Raw genomic sequence first — 25,814 nt, forward strand, 5'->3', positions numbered from 1 at the left:
CTACATTTAATTTGTTTAGCGAAATGTATTATATTTTCCTTTCCTTATTATTTGGACGGTTATGTGAAATGAAGTTTATTATGCCTTTAGTATAGTTATATAGGTAAATATTATGAGAGTTAATATTATGAATTCAATTTCTACCTAAGATCTACATAAAATGAACCACGTCATACTCGAAATATTTTTTTGGGTTAAATATGTTTTTCGTCCCTTAAGTATCACACGATTTTGGGTTTAGTCCCTACTCGAAACTTTAATGGTTTTTAGTCCTCATAGTTTTGAAATTCTTACTATTAGTCCTTAAAATTGGACGGCGTTAACTTTTAGTAGATGTGGCAAACGGCAAGGCCACGTCTTATGCCAGCTTGCCTCTTCACTCTCTGCCACGTTGTTTTTCTTTTTACCTGGCCACGTGTCAGATTCTTATTGGCCAGATAAAAAGAAAAGCAATGTGGCAGAGAGTGAAGAGGCAAGCTGACATAAGACGTGGCCTCGCCGTTTGCCACATCTACTAAAAGTTAACGCTGTCCAATTTTAAGGACTAATAGTAAGAGTTTCAAAACTATGAGAACTAAAAACCATCAAAGTTTCGAGTAGGGACTAAACCCAAAATCGTGTGATACTTAAGGGACGAAAAACATATTTAACCCTAATTTTTTTTAAATATTTTGTTTACACATAGTAATTAAAATATTTCACATTTCAATTTTCTTGATTAAATAAAGTAATTGTGTAACATCCTCGATTACTAAAATCACTCTCCCAATTAAAACATTTCATAATTAATATTAAATAAAACAACTACATAAATATATTATATATGTTTTCAGTTATGTGATTTTGGTATCATATATAATTTTGAGTTTCAAATGTTATAACCTAGTTCTTAATGTACTTTGTGCTTAGTTTAAGTGATTAAAACATGTCTACAGCTGTTGTATTGTATTTGCATATTCATGATTATTAGAATACTTTAACAAACACCTTGTGTGCATTTAGTGTTTTATATTTTTGCACTGTTTTCTTCATTCCAAAGTTTAAAATACGTTTCATACCATATGTTATCATGTTTTATGCATATAAAGTTTAGGCTAATTTTAATCATACTAATTTTTGTAATTTCTTATCAAAAAAGATATTTTATTATAAGATATTTCAAATTCAATATAAAAGTGAATTATCTAAAAATTTTCATCTAAACAATCTATAAGAGGTTGCTGATGATTCTATGATAAGAAAGGTGAAATTTTGATTACGTGTTATGCGGCATACATTTATATTATGGGTTGACAATGGCAACCTAATACTATTACAAAGTACACACCAATTTTGCCTACATTGTTGCAGATAGTACTTCAATTTATATACTCCACTAGTTTGCCTTCTATGCGTAAATGCAGTTTCCATAACCTGCAATTTAACATCACAAAACATGAGAACATTGAAGTTTATATGTTCTAGTCCTATAATAACCCAATAACTTCAAAAGATTACTCAGATCAAATTTTAACAGAATTGAGATCAGTATAATGTAAACTTTTTCTGCATAAATTATTGAGTTTAACTTTTAATTGTTGTTGAAAAACAGAACAAACAACATTTTCTGGTCTATGTTCATAAAAGCAGTTAGGAATTCAATACAAGAAATTGAGTAATCTGAGAAAATGTAGATATTATAAATAAAGTTAATGTTTTATCTTGTAAGTCTGACTGATGCAATCTTTATCACATATTATTGAGATAAATTTTTAACATGGAAATTTTGTTCTGTTGTGGAGTAACATACTTGGATCAGTGAGAGAGACGAGGGCAGAGGCTCTGAAATCACAATTCCAGTGGTTTCTTCCCTTAGATTGGTAATAGAGATTCATGGCTATGGAAGCATGGTTCATGAGATTGTCAGGGTAAAAGCAGGGACACCCTTTCTGTAGAATCCTGCAATCGACTTGAGAACAGGCAAAATTGAGGTTGGACAAAAGGGTAGCCTGATCTGATGAAGGCTTTGCCACACACCAAGTTTTCTGTGATTCCAAAACAATCGATTAATTCCAGCAACAATATTATATACAAATACAATTTACAACCCTTTTTCAACTGCATTTGAAAGAACAGGTTCTAGCCAACTAACCTGCTCATTACCCATGATCAGATTCCGTCCTGCACAAGAACATACGAAAACAAGGAACCAAGAGAAAAAATGAGAGCAATGTAGATGAGTTCAGAATGCTACAGTGGAGCAAAGCAAAAGTTAATGGCATCTGACACATACCTGGTGAGAGAGAGAGGAACAGGAGGATAAGGAGGAGAGGCACATTTTCCATGGTTGTTAGTTGTACAAGTACTCTGAACTGAACAGTGCTGTGAGAGCAGAACGAGGGCTAATGAAGAGTGTGACGTGATTAGGGTGAGAGAAAAGGGTAATGTGTTTTTAAAAGGGAAAAGGTGGTGGGTGAAAAACTGAGGTGAGATCATAATAACGGCTACATTAGCAGCAATGGAAGATAGAAAGACGTTGTGGGGAAGTGTTATGTCACAGTGAAAAGAGTAGTTGCACGTGATGTGATGTGATGTGAGTCTGTGCTTAGTCACTGTTGGCTCCAGTTTTCGCATCGGATATATAATAATAATAGTACCATTATTGCAGAAAGAACCGTTGTGTGGAAACCAATGACCCCACTTTTTTTACTCGTTTATGGATTGTGGGCTCACTTTCTGCTACAAGTTCTCTATCCTTCTGACGCTATTATCTATCTTTCTTCTTCTTTTTCCTAAGTAAAATATTTCCCATAATACAAAATTTCATTAACACTGAATAAATAGATTTATAGGTTATATAATATAGTAAAATAAAAAATAAAAAGAAAAACAAATATTTGTACTGAAAATATTTGTATTATTTTGTATCATTACACTGGTTTGGTGTTATCTCTGGTAACATATCTCAACCCACATTTAAGACTTAAACTAGAATAATAACAAGATTAGCATATGATTTTGACACGAAAACAATAATACAACTAAAATATTAGAGCATGTAGCGAATATAATTCTCCCACAACTAAAAGAATACATGAAGAATAAACCAATAACAATAAATCATCAAAATCACAGACAAAAACATCAAGATTTTTAATATGGAAAATTCCTCAAAAACAAAGATAAAAATTACAAGTCATCCAAACTAAAACATTAACTCCATTATGATCAACAAAAAATACAAATAAATATTAATCAACTCTATAAGATAGTATTAATACTAGTAAGATAGTAAAACAATACAACTAAAAAATAAAGAACAAAAACAATACAACTAACAAATAAAAAAAAAAACTAAATACATTGTTGCAGTGCCAACTAAGTATCTTCTAACTTAAACCTCATATCAACAATCCAACCAATTAAAATAAAGAACAAGATATTTTGAACTTGTTATCAAAATTTTCAGCCCAATCCAATGTTGAACGAATATGCAATATCAATTTTACCATTGCTACTCTTTGAAATCATGAATACTTTTCCCTCTTGCTCTCTCTCAATGTGATGGTGCTCTAAGTGAATTATAACTCATCTTTTTTTTTTGTCTTTCTTACTTTCCAGCCCTCTCTCCACTAGGTTAAGTGAGACATAGTAGACTTTATTAAATTTTGAGTCTTTTGTCCATATAGGAAGGAAGCCTGACACCCAACAAGTCTTCCCTTGACAACTATGTAGAGATAATCGTCAAAATGGCGATCTTACAACAAGCATCAAATTTTCCTCTTGCCAATGCTTTAGTCATCATATCAACACTAATATCATCAATATGAAGTTTAGTCAACTCTAACAATATAAGCATCGCATATCCGGTGATGTCTTCATCAATATGTTTGGACCTAAAATGAAAAGTTGAATTATTTATCAAGATGGATAAAACCCATACTATCAATAAACAATGGATAATTATCCTACACAAAACCAAACTCCTGGACAAATTTCTTTAGTTATATCAACTCCTTGTATGCTTCAATAATGACAATGATCTTCGCCTCTATAGTAGATAGTGCTACACACATCTGTATTTAGATTTGTTTAGCAACCCCTATAATCTGTCATTTACTTCACAAATAAATGGGGTTGCCATCATAATCATTATCATAAAAAAAGTTACATTTCTATGTGATTTTGGTGTCCACCGAATTCCTTAATCAATGGTAAAGGCCTATTTATATATATATATATATATATATATATATATATATATATATATGGTTATAAGTATTTATGGCATAGTTAATGCAAACATTAGGATTCAATCACATAACTTAATTTTGAGTGTCTAAAATTCCATTTAAGGTTCAATGCCATTGCTCTATGTTTTTGTGTATTTCTTGATGAAGCAGCATTGAACCTTTGGTTGCTGATATAATAACAATTATTTAGTAGTATCTTTGTGTGGGGGCACAAGTTGCAAAAAGACTTACATATGTTAAAGGGTTTTACTAATCCATCCAATGATAAGAAACCAAGTCTACAAAGTGTTTTGAAGGTGGAGAAGTTGAAATGATAACTATGGATTGTAAATTACTATTAAGAAATTAGAAAGTTTTACTAATGATAACATTTCAGCACAAAGGCCATTCAAGATTTAGAAATTTCCCTTTTTTGGCCACAAGCAAAGGCTGTGAGAATTGAGGAGTGAAGAATAAGCCTGTTTCAGTCTCTTAAGCTTGATTATGCAATTTAGAGCGGTTATTATGATAATTCATGCAATAATTACGTAGAAGAGGCATTAACATTTATCCTAGTAACCTTACAAAATCATCAAGTTTTTTATGAAAGTAATACACAAATTTGGAAGAAAGGGAAGCAAGCCACCCTGGGAATGACAACTACACATATAACTATGTATTATGGCTTGAGAAAACAAAGTACAAGGCTCATGTTAATGGTAATTATATCATCAAACTTTTTCTCCCATGAAATTAGGATTCAGGTTTGATTTTAAGTAAACTTGTCACTAAGTAAAATCATTTCATTATAAATCTTGGCTTGTTGAGATTGGTCTTTCTTAACTTTTCATGGGGGCAAACTCTCTACGTTGCTTATATATGCAACTAGGATTCTAATGTGAACAGAGACAAAGATGACATCCATTAAGACTTAGTTAAGAATTCAAGTTGAGTTCTTTTGTAAGAGCCCAGAAAATTCAGTTTATAGAGGGGATAGGTGTCTCATGTAAAGACTGAGAGGAGTCAGCCTTGGAAGTGAACAAGTGGCAACAAATAATGGAACCGAACATTTAATAATAAAATAATGTTGATATATATAAATGTTGAATTCAAAGTTTGTTTCATTATCTGAGAAACCATTATCACTCTTCAAAGCTCTGTTCTCTTTTCTTCTCCTTCTCTCTAAAAATCTCTCATCTCACCTCATCTGATCTACAATCAGATTGTGCCTAAGTCATCCTGGTGTCAAGACTTCCTCATTCACCGATCAAACTTGTGTTTTGAACGGGTAAGTTTCGTTTCTTGAGTTTTTGTGAAAATCTGGAAAATTTTGTCACATGCAAGGTAGCCCTATTGGTTGCCCGTGTTCTTCAACCTTCTCTTCTCCTTTCTAACTTCATTTTGGTCCATTGGGTGGTCTTTCCTCACCAATCGGTGAACTATAGGTGTTCTTAGGATTTTCTAGTGTGAAAGCAATTTCTGAAAAAGATAAATGTTGTTCTGTTCGGTCAAAGAGGTAAGGGAAGTTAGTTAATTTAATTATGATTTACTATGTATGAAAATACTACTTGATGGTTCTTCATGTATGTGAAATTCAATGGTTGTGTGTTCGACATTGTTGGTGTGTGCTGTGTTCATGTTGAATGTCTTTCTGCATAATTCTGGTTCATTGGTTGAGTGAATTGAGAGGAAGTGTGGTAGTGAAAATAGGGAATTTTTGTCTGTTGTGAGTTTGGTTTGTATGGAAAATCTGGGTAAGTTATTTAAGACATGTTAGAACCCTTAAGTCACTCAAATTGTACCAAAACTAGAAAATTTGATGTTCGGTCCTTAGTTCATAATTCTACAGAAGTGACTCTCAAATCTGAGATGAAACTCTCTTAATGATGTTAGAAAGGCTTAGATACTCTTAATTAATGCAAATAGATATGGATGATACAAGTTTGGAGGATTAGAAGTTGGGAATAATATAGGGAATTAGTAAGGATTTGGTGTTGATCATAATTCTGCAGTCATTCTGCAAAATTATGCAGTTCGTTGAGGGTCCTTCATTGACCGGTCGGCTTTCTTTGGTAATCGGTCTTAACTGAGTTCTTTTATTATGGATCTTCAGTTAATGACCGATCGGTATTGTGCCATTATTCAATTGAATTTAGAGTTGAGTCTAGTCATAGCCTTCGGTCTTAACTACGTTCGGTCAGTTATAAGCCTTACCTGTTAATGACCGCTCGGTCATGTACTAGCACTTGGTCTCAGTAGTGCTCGGTTGTACTATCACTCAGTTTCAATAGTGTTCGGTTATATACTAGCACTCAGTGTCTTCGTAATACTCGGTCTCGTACTAGTAATCGGTCTTATAACTATGTTCAGGCTCTTATGGGTCTTACCCGTTAATGACTGTTTGGTTATATCTTAGTGTTCGGCCTAAGCTATGGGTGTTCGACCTAAGCTATAGGGTTCGGCTTAAACTATAGGTGCTCAGCTTAAACTATAAGTGTTCGGTCTAAGCCATAAGCGTTAGATCTAACTTAGTTCTTGGCCTGGTTGTAGTATTTGGTCATGTTGTTGTACTCGATATCTTATAGTGGTCGGTTTCTAAATAGCGTTCGACCATCTCTTCAGCCGTACCTGTTATGGACTGTTCGGTCATGTTATTTAGGTAGTGAGAAACTGTTCGGTCTCCAATATTCACAGGGTGTTCGGTATTGTTCCTATGTGTTTGGTGATTTTTGTTCGGCCTATATTTATATTTATTCCAGTGGTTTTGATGGTTTATGTATGCATTAACATAATGGTGTCAAAGTGAAAGTATGATGTGATATTTGTAATATGGATGTGAAAGAGAATTCCAAGGAGAAATGTCTCGGTGGTTGGTTTCAATGTGGTAAAAGTATGAATAAGGGAAGCTTAGTCTTGGTGTTCATCCTGACATTCTAATGGTCACCGAGTTTCAAGTAGAGAATGATGAGACATGTGATGAGAATAGCAGGAGGCCTGATCGCGTGATAGCTTGGGTTTCCAGCTAACGGACTAAACTCATGTGGTAGCTTGGGTTTCCAGCTACAATGAGGGATGAAGGGTTGACCTCGTGTGGCAGCTTGGGTTTCCAGGTTACCTCCCACGAGTGCATGAACGGTCATAGCTCATATTCATACTTGTTTGGACGGTTAGTCGGTCATAACATGCTTATATGATATCTGTATGTGTATGATTGTATTATATGTTTGTCTAAATTGTATGTTAGCATGATTAATTAAATTATACTAGCTTACCCTTCTTTTCTGTCTTGTCTTGTTTGTCTGTTCGCTTTTTCCTTTGCAATGATCACCCTGTGGGTGTGAGCAGAGTGTGAAGAGTGTTCTGTGGAGCATGTGATGAGCGAGGAGCCTCAAATCTCTTAGTTTATGACCGTTCGGTTTATACATCGCTTGTATGATCGTTCGGTTTGTTCGTATGTTTTGTATCAAAATTAATCATATTTTGTAAAGTTTTAAATTTATAGTTATTTTAGGATAACTGTAAGTAACTTTTATCTTATTATTATGCGATGTTTCGTTAATGTAGCTTCATATTATAATTTTTGGGATGTGACGTCACAGCAAAAATTAATGAGTGTTTTTACAAAGAACCCACTAAATTAAAATTTCAAATTGAGTTCCTGCATTGAAGAATTCTAAGATGTAATAGTGAATTTGACACATTTTTACCAAAATCATTGATGTATTTGATCTATGCATATTGTCACTTACACGATCTTACCTTACGTCCATTCATTATCAATACATGATTTCTCCCGTAACCTGAAATTCCTAGTTCCAACAGATAAATAAAATTCACAATTATACAAGCTAATGAGTTATTCATTAGCTTATGCAACAATAAAAAAATTTGGAGTCTAGTAAACCTTTTTAATAAAAGATTTTTCTAATTTTATGAGCTTTTTGACCCAACCCGATATGCTAGGCCAAATCCTAGCTAAATTGACAAATCTAATCTTATATGACATTTTTGTTTTTAAAAATAATTATTATAATTTGAAACGATTAGAAAAATAATACTATTTGATCAAAACATATGTATTAAATTAACACGTAAATAAATATATATACAAATTGAATTAATTATATTTATGCAACTTAAATTTTAGAAATAAGTATTTTGTAAACATTGAAAATTATAATTATTTTTTAAATATTTTCTTTTAAATGGTCCCGAGCAACTTGTTTTTTCAGTTTTACATATTTCAATGTATAAAAATTAAAATTATAAAATGAAAAATAATAAGATTGAAAATAAATGCTTTATATGTTTGGTCAAATTTAAAAATAATGTATCAAAATTAATGGATATATATTTTAGATAAGATGATAAAAGTAATGAAGTAGTTTAATTATTTATTTATTTTCTGTAATTATAAAAATGTTATCTATTTTTTACTTAAAATAAGTCCATATAAATCTCAATACGTGTATTTTAATTCCTTTTTAGTTCACTTCAACACAAGTAAAAAGAAAATCACTCCAACAAGATGACGGTTAGATTATGTCGGCGGAAAAACCGAAGTGAGAGTACTTCTGTTCAGTTCAGATTGCTTTGATCTTAGTATATACATATATTATTAATCCTTTCAAATATTTTATTACCAAACATCGTGGTTGAATATACACAACACAATCCAACCTTAAAAAGATGCTTGGAGCTGTAGCAGCTTCCACAGCACTATGCTTTTCACCATCCACGCACCCCACAAGAACTTTTGTTCACAGAGGAGTCTCAAATTCAACATTGCCATTGAGCAACCATGGCCACTCTTTCTCACTCTTATCATCCACCCCTATGCATTTCTCCTCACACAGCAGTAGAAGACAACCCCTTTTCCTTGCACAAGCTGCTTCATCTTCAGGTTAGATTCTGTGGTCACTCCCACTCAGTTTTTTCAGCTTTACTTTTCCTTTTTCAATTCTCTTCACCACTCTCTTTTTTAATGCCAATTTGTATTGTATGCCGTGTTGTGTTGCCTGGTTTCTTTCTTATTCTATTTCTTCTTGGAATGCACTTGGCACTTTCTTCGAAAATGAACAATGCAGACTGGGGAACAAACTTTAAGGTTGTAGAGATATTCTATGTTGGAAATCCCACGAAAGTTAGTAGAGATAAAAATTATAAGTGGGTGCAAACCTGGTTTTGTAGGATTGAGTTTAAAAATCCACTTCTTAATATTCCATACCCTGAAAGTTAGATTGATGTTGCCATAGAATATGTGTTTATTGTTTTGTTTTGTTTTAAATTTACACTAAATGTTAATTTTGAGTCCTGCCGGGTAACTTGTTTAATAGAGAATAATGCTTTTGCATATTCAATTGGAGGTGACATGGTTACAGTGGAACTTATTGTGATGTTCTGCAGTATTTTTTTGCTGGCTTCTTTGTACCTGTCAACATACCAAAAGTTCTAAATTGATAATTGATACTCGTGTGTATATATATATATATATAGGCATAGCATTTTTGTTTACATGTTTTGATGATAATGAAAATACATTAAAAGAATTACCTGTTTGTCAGCTGGCATAAATGATTCCTCTTTAACTTATACAGATATCTATCAAACAACTTCACTTAATTTCAACTGGTTTTAATATGAAATCTGAAATGGTATCATAATCTATAGTTCATCTTTGTATTTCACCTATTTTGATTGGCTTGCCTATTATTCAACTGATGACTAATTTATTTAATTTTGGTAATTGATCACTGAAGCTGCAAATGCTGAATACGTGGAGGAGCCAGCAACAAAAGTGAAATTCCAGACATGTTTGAATTTTCCGGGTTGCTCAAATTCATTAACTTTGTTTGGAGCTGGTTAGTTGTTATAGTACCACATGACTTTTGGAAGAGAAAAGATTAAAATGTTCTTGACGTATGAAAATAGGATACAACTACATCCCTAATTTGATATGTTAATATGCAAGGATATATATTATAGCAAAAGTCATGTCATAGTATCAAGACTTTTTGAATAGAAAAAGACAAAAATTCTCTGAGCATGTTAGAAAAGGTTGATATGTTCGAAACTATAATATGTTTCGTGAGGTTTGCATCTACTTATATACTGAACTTATAACTGTTGCCACCCTGAGATCAATGAAATTTATTAAGTTTCAATAATGTAGTTATGCTTTTATTTCCAATGTTATAAACTTTGATGGATAACAACACTTATTTCAGGATACAGAGAGAAAGTTTTTGCAATTATTGGTGTTAAGGTCTATGCTGCAGGTTTGTATCTAGATCAATCTATTACTCCTGAATTGAATGCTTGGAAAGGGCTATCAAAAGATGCTATTCAGGGGAATTCTTCCTTGTTCCAGACCATTTTCCAATGTAAATAACTTCATAATCATTTATTTGATTCTGCAATGCTGAGTCATACAGTGAATAAGTCCATAATACATGCCTTTATATGATCGCAGCTTCCTTTGAGAAATCATTGCAAATTATTCTTGTGAGAGATGTTGATGGTCAAACATTTTGGGATGCATTAAGTGATGCCATAGCTCCAAAAATTCCAGCATCCACATCTGTAGATGAAACTGCTTTGACCACTTTCCGTGGTGTCTTTCTAGATCGCCCTCTTAAGAAAGGAACTTTCATACTTCTGACTTGGTTGAATCCCACCAAATTGCTTGTAATCCTACTTTCATATTTGTCCTGTGACATATTCTTTAAACAAATTATGTATTATTTTTTAGGTTAAATATGTTTTTAGTTTTTAAACTTATACGTGAAATTAGAATTTATCTATATCCCAAACTTTGATATATTTTACTCCCTAAACTTTAAAATTGAATAGATATAGTCCTTTTAATTCAACTGCATCAGCTTTCTTTTTAAGTGTTAAATGACATTTCAAACCATTTGACACATTCAAGCTTAAATACCAACTTGAAACACGGTTTAGGACATAAAAACAATATTATTAAGTTAAAAGAATTATATTTATTTATTTTTAAAGTTTGAAAATCAAGATGTATTAAAGTTTGGGACATCAATGAATTTCAATTTCGCATCAAAGTCTAAGAACTAAAAAACAGATTTAACCTTTTTTTTCTTCATTTACCTTTTCTGTCTAAAATGTTCTAACTAAGTCCATTGATATTTCAGGTTTCTGTCTCCCCAAACGGGTTTCCATCTACTGTAGATGCTACAATTGAATCTGCAAATGTGGCTTCTGCCCTTTTTAATGTATTCCTTGGAGATAATCCTGTTTCTCACTCCTTGAAATCTTCAGTGGCTGAAGGCTTGTCAAAAGTACTCAAATAGAAAAGTTTTGTGTCTATTGAGAAAGTTCCATGCATCAATCCTTAAATTATTGCTGTAACCCATATTCTACTGATGTCTGAGTAAGTATGCTTCATGTTCTACTGATGTATGTCTAGTTACACATGGAAGCTGTTACTTAGTTCCGGTGGTTATCTCTAGTCTTTTAAAATAAATTGTTTTGCCATTACTATATACTCTTTAAATCAATTCTGATATACTATTTTTCCTAGGAAACACTTCATCATACATTTTCTTCTCTCACCAAAGTTATATCTTCTACTTGGTCTTAGTCCTGACACACTCAACTTGGTGGATTGAAATTTAATCATATCACGCTGAATATTAAAATCATTAGATCCATGAATAATTACAACAATTTTGTTGAAGTTGACAGGCAGCAGCTGGCCCTGTTTATATCTTATGATTATTGGAAGTTTTGCATTGATAAGAGATAAAACTAATTTATAGTATACAAGTGGGTGCAACCTTTATCTTATAAGTCGGTTTTGTAGAGTTGAGTTAGACTTAAATACACTTCTTAATAACGGTTAATCAATTTTTTTTTCTATCAAAATTCAATACTTATACATTTTCTTTTATGGTCCTCCATTCCCTCTCTCTCTTGAGCATGACACTCCCAAGCAACATCTAACATGTAGTCTAGCACCTCCAGCGCTTGTAAGATGGTTTTCCAGAAACACCACAGTTCAGAGTGATGGTTTTAATATAAAAATCAGGATTCTGTAACAAGTTTATCTACTTCTGTTTTGTCAAGCATTTTGACAACATCAGCCATGGTTGGCCTATTCAAAGGATCTGGTTCAAGACACATCATTGCAATGCTGAACACCTTATTTACCTCTTCCATTGAACAAGTTCCTAAGCTACTATCAAGGGCGAACTCCTCCTTCTTCTGTCGAACAACAGCCTTCACCTGTTTCAATAATAATAATGATTTTCTCGAAAGTAAGTACTCATTCCAAAATTGGGTTGAATTTAATATGATCTTCAAATTACTCTTCTAATTAAACTTGGTAGCTAACATAAGAATTACATCCCCTTTTAATATTTAATAGAATGTGTTTTATAAGTCCTTGGTAATAAAGGTATGAATAAAAGCAAGTAAAATGGATTATATGTTATTTATGTTGTTCTTTCAGTTACAGTTACACAATAGATAATGCTATCACCTTTATATATTTATGATTTCAACTTTTCGATAGATTAATGCAATTCATACTCAAGGCCAATGCTTCAAACAAAGCTCCAATTTTCTTATAATTTTTTTGTGATTTTAATCTTCACATTGTTGGAAATTTCACGTCAACTAAAAATAAAACCAATTTAAAGTATATAAGTGGAGGCAAACCTTACCTTACATGCATGTTGTATGAGATTGAGTTAGACTTAAAGTTCATTTCTTAAAGCATATAATTTCTTGTTTTCAAATTTAAATGGAAAAATATGCTTTGCCTGATACTAGTTTCACAATGATAGAGCTAAAAGTAAATATGATACTTAATTAAAAAATTAAGAGCTATATAGTTTGATGAATAAATTCATAGAAGGAAATATATAAGAATTTTTTTCTTACCCATGTGACAAGCATTGTTCCCTCTTCCATAAATGCTTCATCACTGGGTTTCTTCCCAGTTAAAAGCTCCAGTAAAACAACTCCAAAGCTGTAAACATCCCCTTTGAGTGTTGCTCTTCCAGTATCAAAATATTCTGCATGCAAACAATAATCAAGCAGGTAAAAAAAACATAATGAATTTGAAACACAGGTAGTTTAAAATGTAAAAACTATGTTTGGCTTGCTTCAGTCTATACCAGGTGCCAAGTATCCAAAAGTTCCGGCCACAAATGTTGAGACATGAGTTTTATTTGGTTGCATCAAAGTGGCTAATCCAAAATCAGAAACTCGAGCATCCATATTTTCATCCAACAATATGTTACTTGACTTGATGTCTCTGTGGATAATGTGAGGGATGCAATCATGATGAAGATATGATATTCCTCTAGCTGCACCTGCAGCTATTCTATATCTGGTTGGCCAATCCAAAACCTTCCTGTCTCTCCATCTTCCTGCATTACTTTGGACTTTGCAATTAGAAAACTATGCTCAATTATCACAACATTCCAAAATCATAAAACAACATAAGAGACTTGTGCTTCCTCAATCGTGATATACTACTTGTTGGGTCTGTCGAGGAAAAGGTTCACCGGAGAGATACAAACATCAATGAGATATGAGCCCAACCATATAAGAATTGACATCACTCTCTATCCAAAACCTTAAGGCAATGAGTTGATGGATTTTTTATCTTCTTCTTTCTTATTTCTATCTAATGTGAGACTTAGACTCACACTTAGATTCCAATACTACTTAGTAACAGATGAGCTAAACCATTCCATCCTAGTCTTGAATTTTAACTAAGAATACTGTTAGAGAAAATATGAGAATAAAAGAGAGTCAATAGTAAAATCTATAATGCATAAAAAATTGTTCATTCCATAAATTCCTTCTATTTGACTTCTACCTAATGTCTCAGTATAATGTTAGAAAGAAACAAATGCGTACCATGCAAAAAGGAGTCCAAACTTCCATTGGGCATTAGCTCATATATGAGAAGATTGTAGTGTTGTGCAGTGTAATATCCATGAAGGGTCACAATGTTGCGGTGTTTTATGTCTGCCATTGCTTGCAACTCTCTCTCAAAGCCTTTATCTCTTTCTGCAGTTCCACGGTTTAGTCTTTTTACTGCCAAGGCTGTGGATTCATCTAGTTTTAGTCCATAGACCACACCATAACCACCTGATCCAATGATGTCCTTGTTGCTCAGTTTCTGTGTCTTCTTTAAGATCGCATCAGCTGTGAGAGATTTAAGCACTGAGGACCTAAATATAACTATCTTTCCTCCTGTATTATGCAATCAATTCAGATTTTTGTCTGCAAAAACTAAAGCAGAAAACATCCCCTTTTTCCTCCATACCTGGATAACCTTCTTCATGGATCATCTGTTTTCTTCTCCATCTTTTGTAGAGGAGAACTGAAATAACGATCTTGGATATCACAAAAGCGATGAAGCATATGGTTATGGAACAGGCTATAATCAATGCCTTCCTCATTTATGCAATAAGCTTCTGATTAAATTTTAAGAACCTGAGGATGTAGAAAATCAGAATAGGCAATTAATGCCAAAGATTAGTTCAGGATTTGTCATTGCTAATTTGCAGAATTTGGCATATGAGGACAAGTTGAAAAGTTGCAGCATAAAATATGCAGAACTAGCATTTTTTTCGTAAATGAAACAAATCTCATGTGTATAGAGGAGGAAATCTCACAGCAATTCTGGGGTAATATTTTGTAGTATTCTGTTTTCTTTGAAGAATCACTTCAAATCTTCAATTTCTGGTATTGTGACTGCTGCTGAAGATGAACATAGCTTCCATCTTCACACACTGGACGAGCCAGAGTTTCGCAGAGTTGTATACTGTAACAGTTCAGAATGTTCAGAGGAGAGAAACAAGCAAGGAAAGTTCAGAGTTATTTCCTCACAAGCCATATTACATCCTAGAATGGTGGAGCCTAAATTTAACCAAGAAAGGAAGATCACTGAAGATGAAGATGAAAGTGAAGATGATGATGATGATGGTAAGAGGAAAAATAAAAAGTATCAAACACCCTTTTGAAAATAAGGTATATCTGATTATAAAGTTTCACACGAAGAACCCACCTAATTTTGTGTGTCCATCATTATGTTCTCTCTTGTCTAAACAATATATTGTGAGCTCGATGGTTGTGATGAGATGAGTCATGACACCTATTTAGCATATATTTTTCATGGAAAGCATAGGTAAGAGGATAAAATCTGTCAAAATTGTATGTATTATTGTGTGAGAACACAATCTCAAGGGATTGATTATGGTATAATCATTACTAGAACACACAAAATAGATAATTCTCTGAATAACTTAGTAAAAAAAAACGTCACTATCATTCATGTCAACTAATGTTGGTGATCACTTTTCTATTTGAGGTGAGGTGAGATAAATTTTAGCACTTCTGCAAACCTTTTCTCTTACTGAGACTTTTTCTTCTTTAGGCAAAGGCAAATATTTTTCCTCCCTAATCTTTTCAACCAAGAAAAAAACATTGTGTGAAAACCTTGTTGGACTTTTGTGGCATCAGCAAAGTCAATGCCTTTAGTGTAGCTCACAGTGAAATTTTCTAGACCAAAAGCGAATGATTTGTTCATACCCTAACCATATTACTTTGATTCTTCTGTTGGAATGAATTGAAAGTCTCGTATCAATCAGAGATAAAATCAATTTATAATATATAAGTAAATACAAATCAATTTTATGAGATTAAATTAGGTTTAAAGTTTACTTTTTAATATAATATTTACAACTTATCTGATTGATCTGGACATAACATTTCTTAACAGAATGTTCCTTGTTTTCTTGAGAATACAAGAGTGTGTTGAAATGGACAGCAAATGAAAAGTAGGCGAGGTGGGTCTGCGACAAAAATGGTAAAAGTGTTTTTGCAACATTGAATGATCATGTGAAAGATTCCATGCTGTCACCCTTTTCTTCACCATTTGTTTTCCATTAAATTTGGAGGGTGGGTGGGAATTCGCTAAGCCAACCAGAAATAAATCATTGGAGAAGGAAGAAAAAATCACCATTGAAAATTATTGGCTTATAAGCCTCCTAGAGTTTCACTAGCTTTTGTTATCACTTTTATTAGGACTTTTTCTTGCGTGTATGAATAATATACATAATAAAAGCTTCTGTGTTTTTCTAATAGGAAGACTTCTGTCGGTAGCGTGGATCAAATCTCATAGAATATACCCTAATATTTTAAGATAATAACAATCTTACAGAGTTTAAGTCAAAATTAAACTTTAAAAATCACTTTATATGGATTAAGATTTATATGACAGTTTCTTATTTAAATGGAGTATTGTGAAGTTTAGGTGAAATTTTTACTTTAAAGAATTAAGTGTATTTGGAGTCTAAAGACGTGGAAGTTGTCTATGGATTGTGTAAATTTTTTACATAATATTAAGGATTGTGATTTTTCTATTATTTTGGAGTTTTCACACTAATGTTATTTGTTGATGACACGTTTTCTCAAGAGAAATAATTTGTTTCTTAAATTATAGGATTAAATACGTTTTTGGTCCCTTAATTTTCAGCGATCTTTTAACTAAATTTTGTTAGATTTATTTGATATTTTAATATTTATGCGTTTGAAACATCAAATAAAGTTAATAAAATTTAATTAAAATATCTAAATTCACACATTTCTAAAGTTTAAGAATTAAATTGATCCAAAATTTCAAAAAAGGACAAATTTCAATTTTCAATGAAAATTAAAGGACAAAAATACATTTAACCCTAAATTATATAATACAGAAATCATTTCTAACTTCTGAATTATTCAATTGAGAAATCTATTTTTTTTAAAAGAAATAACTTTCGTATTACGTAATTCGAAAGTTATTTTTGACTTTCAAATTATACCATTTAAAAATTAAAAAAAAAAAACAACTTTCAAATTTTACAATTTAAAAGAGGTAAATGAAAAAGTAAAATTATAAAAATGCAAGAAGAAAATTATGGAAATGACAGAAGAAAGTTCCTTCATTATGTAATAATTATTATATCAATTATGCAACAGTATTTGATCCATTGTCGGTGTACAAAATTTGATAAAATAACGTATAACTATTAAACTTTTATAAAATTTTCTATATATTAAGAATTGTTAATATATTTTGAATGTGTAATTATCACTTGATATTTGTTAACTTTTTAATGTATGTGAAATCATTTTATATTACTGCTTGATTATTTAATAAACATTATATACTAATTTTAAAAGATTCTCATTTGATTTTCTCACTTCGAGTTCAAGTGTTAATCACTGTAACAAATTTGTTAAATAACAACCAAATTAAGATACTACAATAATAACTAACATGGGTTAATTTAGATATTATTTTATAAACTAAATTTATTAGTATTTAAATTATTTTTTATTATAAATAAAAAATTATAATTATTTTGTAAATTAGTATCTAAATTAGTTTCTTTTAGAATCTCACACTATAATATTAAGGGGTAGACAAAACCAAAAAGGAAAAGTGAATTGGTATACTTATTAAAACTATGCTTTTTAAAAACTTCCTTTCTTATAAATAAATTTGACTCCTTATAAATAACTACAATAAAAGTAAAAAGGACAGGATAGAGAAATTGGCATAAGAAATTTGATTCGAGAAAAAGGACCTTACGTACAAAAAAACTGAAGAGTCTATTTACAATTATAATTGATAATTCATTATCACGATGGGTAATCGATTATTCTAAAAATTATTTTAAAAATTATTTTTTTTATGATAATTGATTACCAATGATAATCGGATTAAACTTTTTTTAATATAAATAATTTTTTATTTTAATCATATTATGCTTTAGTTGTTTATATAATTAAAAAATAATTTCCTATTCTTTTTACTTTTTATTATTTAGTTAGGTTTAAATCTGGTTCTCGTATTTATACAGAAATCTTAATTTATAACTGTCTTAATTGAATTATAATATTTGAAAAATTGAGTCAATTTTATCCTGTCTATTAAATGTTAATTTATATCTGTCTTAATTGAATTATAATATTTAAAAAATTGAGTCAATTTTAACTATGATAACATACATTGAGCTGTAATTATTTTTAAGATTACATGTCATATTGTGATTTAATTTATAATCTCAATTTCACCTAACATTTAAAGTTTAGAGGCGTGAGAAACTTCTCCTCCACGTCCTCCCCATCGCTGCTCCACCGGCGCCACCACCGGCCGACGAAACACCAAATATTCAAATTTTATATTTAATAAAAATTTACTCTATCTAAATTTACTCTGAGCATGAGCCTACTGAGCTTCCCTCTCCTCTTTACCATAGTCTTTCTTGGTTGCGAAGGCAGTCTGACAGATTTTGAAACAACCAATTCAAATCAATGCCATGAAAGCTTTCACAAAGAAAGCTAACATACGAATAGATATATACCTTGTTTTCTAGGGGGTTTAGCCAAGTCTTGCCACTCAATATGTAACGGATGGAAAACTTCATGAGGTCAAGGGGAAAGTAGAAGACAATACTGTATAGCCAGATGACTCCTGCCCAACCCCAACCAATTCCTTTCACCTTTGCAAAGCTCCAGTCCTTGGAAAGCATACAGTGCTATGCTTACCAGCTGAGCCATAACGAAAGCAATAACTAACAGCATTCCAGGGCGTTCAACAAAGGACTAGCTTCGAGAACGCGTAACAAATATCAGAGCCTGACTGACTATACTAACTTGCAAATACAAAGAAGACATCATTTCATCATGAGTCAGGTGTCTAACTCCGAATTTTTCCTGCAAGAACAGTCAAAGGGGTGTTATTTGTTTGATCCAAGAAAAGGTCTTGAACTTATTTCAGTTGAATAATTCTTACAGGGAAGAGATCAGTTTCTTCCATTGCCCAGAAAAATATGATAGTCATCAGTGCCAAGTAACTTCCAAGCACAACCCTAGTAGCAAATATTTCTTGCAGTTTCCAGCTATCGGGCAACGAAGATGACTTCACTCTGTCCTTGGAAATTGACATGATTGTTCCTAATAGTAAGTCAATTAGTGTGTCAGACCTCTCATGTCAGTTTGGAAAAATTTTCCCATTGTTTTATTTCTTGGTGGGTTTTGAATCCAAATCGGCAACCAGATACCCTAAAAATTTGAAATCCCCTTTCTGCCTCATCTTCTTCGCGAACCTAGAACCCTAATCCTGCCACCACTGTTTTTCGAGCTTCTTCTTTTTACTTCTAGTGTTGTGGTGGAAGCGCGACAGCTTCTTCTCCCTTCGCATTCTCCGTCACGGTAGTGGACTGGCCTCGCCGTGTGGTCTGGTTTTTCTGCGATGGAGTTCTCGCAAGCGCAGCGGTAGCCGCTGGAGACGCGACGATTTCTCGTCGCCTCTGTCATGCGATCTGGTTCGGTCCTGGTTCACGGCGTGGAGGATCTATTTTTGGTGTCGCAATAATGGTGTTTCTCTCCAGCGACGGTAGCAGCGTTGCTACTGTGCTCGTGGCGATAAAATATTATAAAATAAATTTTTTTAAATAATTTAATTTTGTGCCACGAACAATTAATTTAAATAAAAAATTTCATGTAATATAAAGACAGATAAAATTGACTCAATTTTTCACCTATTATAACACAATTGAAATAGTTACAAATATAAACTTACTTAATGTTCCTGTATAAATATAAAAATGATCCGAAAGTTTAAATCTATTTAATTATTTTTTGTGCCTTGATTCTTCTGTATTAAGGTTGGATAATGAGGTTTATGCCTCAATTAATAATAAGACAAAATTTCAATTTTACCTCGATTGGTAAAACGAGATATAATAACCACAGTAACCAATATCAAAACTTTTTTCTACCATAGTGTAAAACTATATGATGCCTTATCTAACCATATAATCATTCATCAATTTTTTTGTTTATATTATTCTAATTATAAAAGTATTATTTTTAAAATTTTAATTAAATTTTAAATAACTAAAAAATTTGGATATTGTATTTTTAATTAAGTATTTTTTTTTTCTGTTATTTGATTTTATCATCAAATAGCGTTACTCTTATTTATCTTTTTGTAAAAGTGTAAGAGTGATTTAACGGCCAAATTGAAAGAGAAAGAAAAGGTTGATCGAGTTGAAAAGACAAGAAGACCAAAAAAAGTGGTCACAGTAGTATGTTAAGGATAAAATTAAACACCATAATTCTTAAACAAAAGTAAAACATATTTTAGACATTTAATAAAAAAATTATTATATAAACATTCAAATAAAAATACATAATTTATGATATATTTAAAATTTAGTTAAGTCCTATGAAAATAGAAAAACTGTTGGTTCTTTACGTACCATAATAGAAGTAAATTCCTAATTTCAGTTTGATTCGAAGTTTTCAATTCATTTTGGAAGTACATTTCTCTTCTTTGTAAATAGTCATCCTTAATTTCTAGAATACCATTCTAATTTTAATTGAAAAATAAAGTTAAAAATGATATACACACAAGTTGAGTGTTTCTAACTTTATTCCGTTAAAGATGATCACTTAGAATTTTAGTAACTCACTAAACCGATATAAATATTCCATAACAATTCCTTGATATAGAAAACATATCAAACTTTGAAATTTCAAAAATTCATTTCTTCTTGCCAAAAGCTGTAGTGAAAAACTAAACATCTTCAACATCTATCAGGAAATGGAGATTTCTGGGGTAGCAGTATGATGAATTCCTGCTGGTGCTTTGGACTCGGTATCGTCCAAATAATTTTGGTAAATATAAGAACTGAAACCGAAGATTGACAACAAAATGGCCGCAATCTTGACACCATCGATATGTTCATGGTATAGAAGAACTGCAGCAACAGGAACAAGTGGTAAGCTCAGCATGCTCATAACATTGGAGAATAACGAAGACACCAAATAGATCAACCCCACAACTCCAACAGAACAAATCTGCCAAGCCAAAGCAGTTCCAACAAGGGTCAGAATGTAAACCTCTCTTCCTGCTTTGAATCTCCTCATTTCATCCTTCAAACCCTGCCATTCCCCACTGGCAAACATTCCCACTATGCAAACACATGAAGCAACAAAAGATGTCCAAATCTGCATGTCTAGGACAACAGAAAATGTTTCCCTCTTCAACACCCTTTCAAATGATACCTGCATCAGGCACAGCAAAAGGGCATACCCAGCTGATGCACCGATAGTGCACGAAATACCAACCATGTGTTTGTTCCCGGTAACGTTCATCGTTTCATTCTCTGAGGAGTCAGAATGAACTGCTAGAAGTGAAGCTGATATGGTGAGAAAAACCACTGTGTTAAGTACTAACAAGGTGAGTTTTTGAGCATTGATAAAGAAGGAAAATATGGCATTGAAAGCAAGTTGGGATGCACAGATAAGGGAGTAAGTAGATACAGGAAGGTATAGAAGCCCTATTGTGTACATCAAGTTATCTCCAACTAATAGGGTACCCAAGAGGATGTAAACCATGATGACAGTGTGAGTAGAACAGTTTATGGTGAGGTCAGTGGTGACAGAAAGGTTTTCTGAGTGAGGGAAGAAGAAAAGTGGAAAGAAAAGGATTGGAAAAGCCACAGATTGTACTAGTGTTGCCATCCATATGCTTTTTCCTCCTTGGTCAAAGTAGAATCTCCCTAGCAAGACTGCACCAGATTGACCCATCAAGAGTATAGCTACGTTGATTACTACTAAAAACCACCATTTCCAACGGCTAAGCAGGAGCAGTGATTGTTCATCTTCATCTGTTGTTGTTGAAACACCTACTGCAATTAATTCTTTTACCTCATCATCTGCAGCAATGTTATGTCCTGCAACACCAGCAATATTCAACATTGTTTGAATTGTCCCAAAGAATGAATTTGATAGTTCTCTTTATATTTTCTAGAGAATATATACAAATAGAACCTTTCTAGCCTTTGCCTTCTGAAAATCTGGATTCATGAAAATATTGTGCATTTAAAAAAGATCACGAATTGAAAGAAAAATTAGAGAGGGTATTACTTCTGATATCTTATTATTTAGCACTTTTTTTTGTTGTCTTGTAGCCTAGGAAATTGATAAAGTGGATGAGGAAAGAGTGACCTGGGTGGTAGTGTGAGGAGGGTTCAATTTCTCTATCAGCCATTCAAATGTGTTTGGTGAAAGATGAATCACTAGTGTCTCAACATTAGCTTGGTGTAAAAGAGAACGATCCTCTAAATCTGTAAGATAAGACCATAGTTGGAGGAAAGCTTTGGTGCTGAAATTTCTATTTAAGTGCCAACTGATCTTCTATGTGCATATACTTTTAAAATGTTTATTATTTTTACTTTAAGCATAGAGAAATCTACATAGTTTCACAATGGTATCTTGTATTTGGATCTTCCCTTCTAAAGCGGCATGGTGTAGGTTTCCATTTGGAAGGTTTCAAAAGGGAATCTCCCATGGTGTTTTATTTTATTTTCTCAAAAACCTTTCTCTTTTATTGATCTAAGTGATGCATGACTGCTACTTGAGTATGAGGTTCATGACACTTTGATACTTGGTGCTTCAACTATGTAATATTTGTTTAGCTTAGGTTTGTATCCTAATCACACTATAGCTTCTGCCTCAATCTTAGTTGGGAAAAAAATGAATTGAGATGAGGAAAAAAGAAGTTCATAACTTTTTATAATTTTGGTAAATAAATGCTGTTTCGTAAAGGGTTTATACGATAGAATCATCACTTTTATTAAATTTGACTATTTATGATTGATCTACACCACTTTTTACATGATGTGAGATTATTCGATGTACCATAATATTATTACATAAATCTTATCTAATTCATAAATAAGTGATCATTGAAAAAAATATTAAAAAAATTATTATTTTATGTTAAAAACTGGTAATTTGTCATCTTTACTTTTGTGTTTCCAGTATATATTTTTCAATTTTTTGTGCATACCAGAAACGGGATTTGAAGGCTTGTCCCAGAAGGAAAATGGTTCTTAATTGTTTCTGTTGACATAATGACAAGAAAGGGTGTAAGTCAACTGAGAAGTTAAGGTCATCCAACTGTAGGCTCACGCCATTTATGTTCCAACCTAAAGTTGCTACAGTCTACGTTTTACACGACAAGTAGCGCATGTGCGAACAACCACTCACGTGCAACAACCAAATTGAAATGACGGTCGTTTATGTGGTGTACGCCACCTTACTACACATAACGCATTAATATAATTTCTATTATACACAAAACCCATACAGATTCAACTTGAATACATATTTTTGTTATATATCTTTTTGTTTTGTTGAGTTAAATTTAATTATTATTATTATTATTATTATTACTTTAATCTTAAAACAATTTTTTAAAACAAACTAAATTATTTAATATGTAAAAATTGAATGATTTATTAAAATATACATTTAATTAATAGAATAATTATGTATTAAATATTGTTAAATATAGTGAAAACTATATATAAAATTAATCTTCCTTTTGTGTGGAATATATACAATAAATATTATTCTATTTATAATAGAAAAAATATGGATTAAATCTAAAATACAAATAAGAAATAATAACAAACTAACTAAAGATAAAATATAAATATAATATATCTAACACTCCTCGTAAGTTGGTGCATACAAATCATATATATCAAGCTTGTTACTAATATAATTCACAAAGACTTAGAGAAAATATATACTTTTGTACTCAAGTAACACCAAATTGTTAATGATTTAGACATAAAAGATGAAATATCAATCCAAAAGACTTCCTTGAGCAACAAATTTAGGAGATTGCTCAATGTAAATCTCTTATTGCAAATCGCCATTAGGGGATGTATTGTTGACATCCAATAGATAAAAAGTTCATTGTTGAAGAGTCACCACGACTATAAATAAAGTAACAAAAATCATCTTTTTCATGGGAGAAAAAACATATATGGATGGATCAAATGCAATGGTGATAAAAAAAGGTTAAAAGAGATAACAAAGGTGGTTCCCAAACCGAGGCATATACAAACGAAGCAAAAAGTCTACCACTTTTTACCTCGGTTAAGAACCGAGGCAAAAAGGTGTTGGTTTTTGCCTCAGTTCAAATGCAACCGAAGCAGTAGAGGGATGTTCTTTTTTATTTTATTTTTTGTCAGAGTTTTTGCCTGCTAGATAACTGTCGCAACCGGAATCGCGACGGGACGACGATCCAAAAAAAAAGAAACGGGTTTTAAAAAGAGATTTGGAGTCGCCACCATAGTTTATTATGGAAAACTACGGAAAAACCATAAAACGATAAAACACGGTCCACGAAAACCAAAGATTGGGTTTGGGAGTCGGTTACGCGTGGGGAAGGTGTTAGCACCCCACAACGCCTGCCCTAAGGCAGTACCTTTAACTAAATGCACAAATATGATGTGGTTTTCAAAATGTTTAACTATCCCCTAAAATAAAATTCTAAATAAACAAAACATATTTTTTAGTGTTTTGGGCCCGACAAGGATTGACCTTGCTCCTACGTATTCTCATTCAAAATGAGAAATCAGGGTTACGTAGTTCTTTTTGAAAATGTTTGAGAGATTTGTTTGAGAAATTGATTGAAAGATTTGTTTTGAAATGATTGAAAATTCGTTTTGAAATGATTTTGGAATTTTTGGGAAAGTGAACCTGACAAGGGCTAGCCTTGCTCCTACGTATCTCCACTTTCGATGGAGAATCAAGGATCACGTAGTTCTGGCTTCAAAAGGTCGTTCGTTGCTTGAAAAAAGCAGATGTTTTTTTTAATTTGAAGATTTTATGTTTTTAATATTTTCGAGAAAAAGCAGGTAATGAGCATTAGGCCGACGCGGACGGTCACACGAGTACTCATACCATTATTTAAAATTATGTAAATAAGAGAGAAAGGTATTGAACACTAGGACGATGCGGATGATCTCACGAGTGTTCGACCTTTAAGACATATTTTTTGTAATTTTATTTAAAAGAGAGAAAAAGGTTTTTAGCACAAGGACGACGCGAGCGGTCACACGTGTGCTTAACCTTTAAAACATATTTTTGTAATTTTATTTAAAAGAGAGAAAAGGTTTTTAGCACAAGGACGACGCGAGCGGTCACACGTGTGCTTAACCTTTAAAACATATTTTTGTAATTTTTTATTTAATAAAGAAAGGAAGGTCTCTAGCACAAGGACGACGCGAGCGGTCTCACGTGTGCTTAACCTTTAAAACGATTTTTTGTAATTTTTTACTTAAGAAAGAAGGGCAGGTTTCTAGCACAAGGACGACGCGAGCGGTCTCACGTGTGCTTAACCTTTAAAACATATTTTTGTAAATTTGATGAAAAAGAGAGAAAAGGTTTTTAGCACAAGGACGACGCGAGCGGTCACACATGTGCTTAACCTTTAAAACATATTTTTGTAATTTTTTATTTAATAAAGAAAGGAAGGTCTCTAGCACAAGGACGATGCGAGCGGTCTCACGTGTGCTTAACCTTTAAAACGATTTTTTGTAATTTTTTACTTAAGAAAGAAGGGCAGGTTTCTAGCACAAGGACGACGCGAGCGATCTCACGTGTGCTTAACCTTTAAAACATATTTTTGTAAATTTTATGAAAAATAAGAAAGGGTTCTTAGCACAAGGACGACACGAGCGGTCTCACGTG

General features: G+C 32.3%; 3 protein-coding genes and 2 pseudogenes across 4 annotated transcripts; 1 reads left to right on the forward strand and 4 right to left on the reverse strand.

Annotated features, from left to right (window-relative positions):
• Positions 1 to 1,227: 1,227 nt before the first annotated feature.
• LOC124844781 (Carbohydrate-binding X8 domain superfamily protein) lies at positions 1,228 to 2,451 on the reverse strand. Its single transcript, XM_047321787.2, has 4 exons — positions 2,273 to 2,451; positions 2,132 to 2,160; positions 1,790 to 2,024; positions 1,228 to 1,413 (listed from the first exon to the last, which is right to left on the reverse strand). The coding sequence occupies exons 1-4, from the start codon at positions 2,322 to 2,324 to the stop codon at positions 1,388 to 1,390; spliced, it is 342 nt and encodes a 113-aa protein (XP_047177743.1). The 5' UTR covers positions 2,325 to 2,451; the 3' UTR covers positions 1,228 to 1,387.
• Positions 2,452 to 8,830: 6,379 nt separating this feature from the next.
• FAP3 (Chalcone-flavanone isomerase family protein) lies at positions 8,831 to 11,779 on the forward strand. The gene is made up of 5 exons (XM_047321795.2): positions 8,831 to 9,114; positions 9,971 to 10,072; positions 10,439 to 10,594; positions 10,684 to 10,898; positions 11,375 to 11,779. The coding sequence occupies exons 1-5, from the start codon at positions 8,901 to 8,903 to the stop codon at positions 11,531 to 11,533; spliced, it is 846 nt and encodes a 281-aa protein (XP_047177751.1). The 5' UTR covers positions 8,831 to 8,900; the 3' UTR covers positions 11,534 to 11,779.
• A 289-nt stretch (positions 11,780 to 12,068) lies between these two features.
• On the reverse strand, positions 12,069 to 15,298 carry LOC124844787 (Protein kinase superfamily protein). The gene is made up of 6 exons (XM_047321794.2): positions 14,879 to 15,298; positions 14,527 to 14,696; positions 14,115 to 14,453; positions 13,364 to 13,618; positions 13,128 to 13,261; positions 12,069 to 12,467 (listed from the first exon to the last, which is right to left on the reverse strand). The coding sequence occupies exons 2-6, from the start codon at positions 14,660 to 14,662 to the stop codon at positions 12,267 to 12,269; spliced, it is 1,065 nt and encodes a 354-aa protein (XP_047177750.1). The 5' UTR covers positions 14,663 to 14,696; positions 14,879 to 15,298; the 3' UTR covers positions 12,069 to 12,266.
• Positions 15,299 to 18,194: 2,896 nt separating this feature from the next.
• Positions 18,195 to 19,571, reverse strand: LOC124844765 (plasma membrane ATPase 4-like; annotated as a pseudogene). Its single transcript, XR_015784869.1, has 4 exons — positions 19,361 to 19,571; positions 19,048 to 19,247; positions 18,617 to 18,968; positions 18,195 to 18,534 (listed from the first exon to the last, which is right to left on the reverse strand). The product of XR_015784869.1 is annotated as a plasma membrane ATPase 4-like (transcript).
• Positions 19,572 to 20,748: 1,177 nt separating this feature from the next.
• LOC124844764 (putative purine permease 11 pseudogene) lies at positions 20,749 to 22,257 on the reverse strand (annotated as a pseudogene).
• Positions 22,258 to 25,814: the final 3,557 nt, after the last annotated feature.

The sequence above is a fragment of the Vigna umbellata genome, chromosome 3, assembly GCF_029865625.1.
Source record: "Vigna umbellata cultivar VRB3 chromosome 3, Vumbellata_1.0, whole genome shotgun sequence".
NCBI lineage: Eukaryota > Viridiplantae > Streptophyta > Magnoliopsida > Fabales > Fabaceae > Vigna > Vigna umbellata.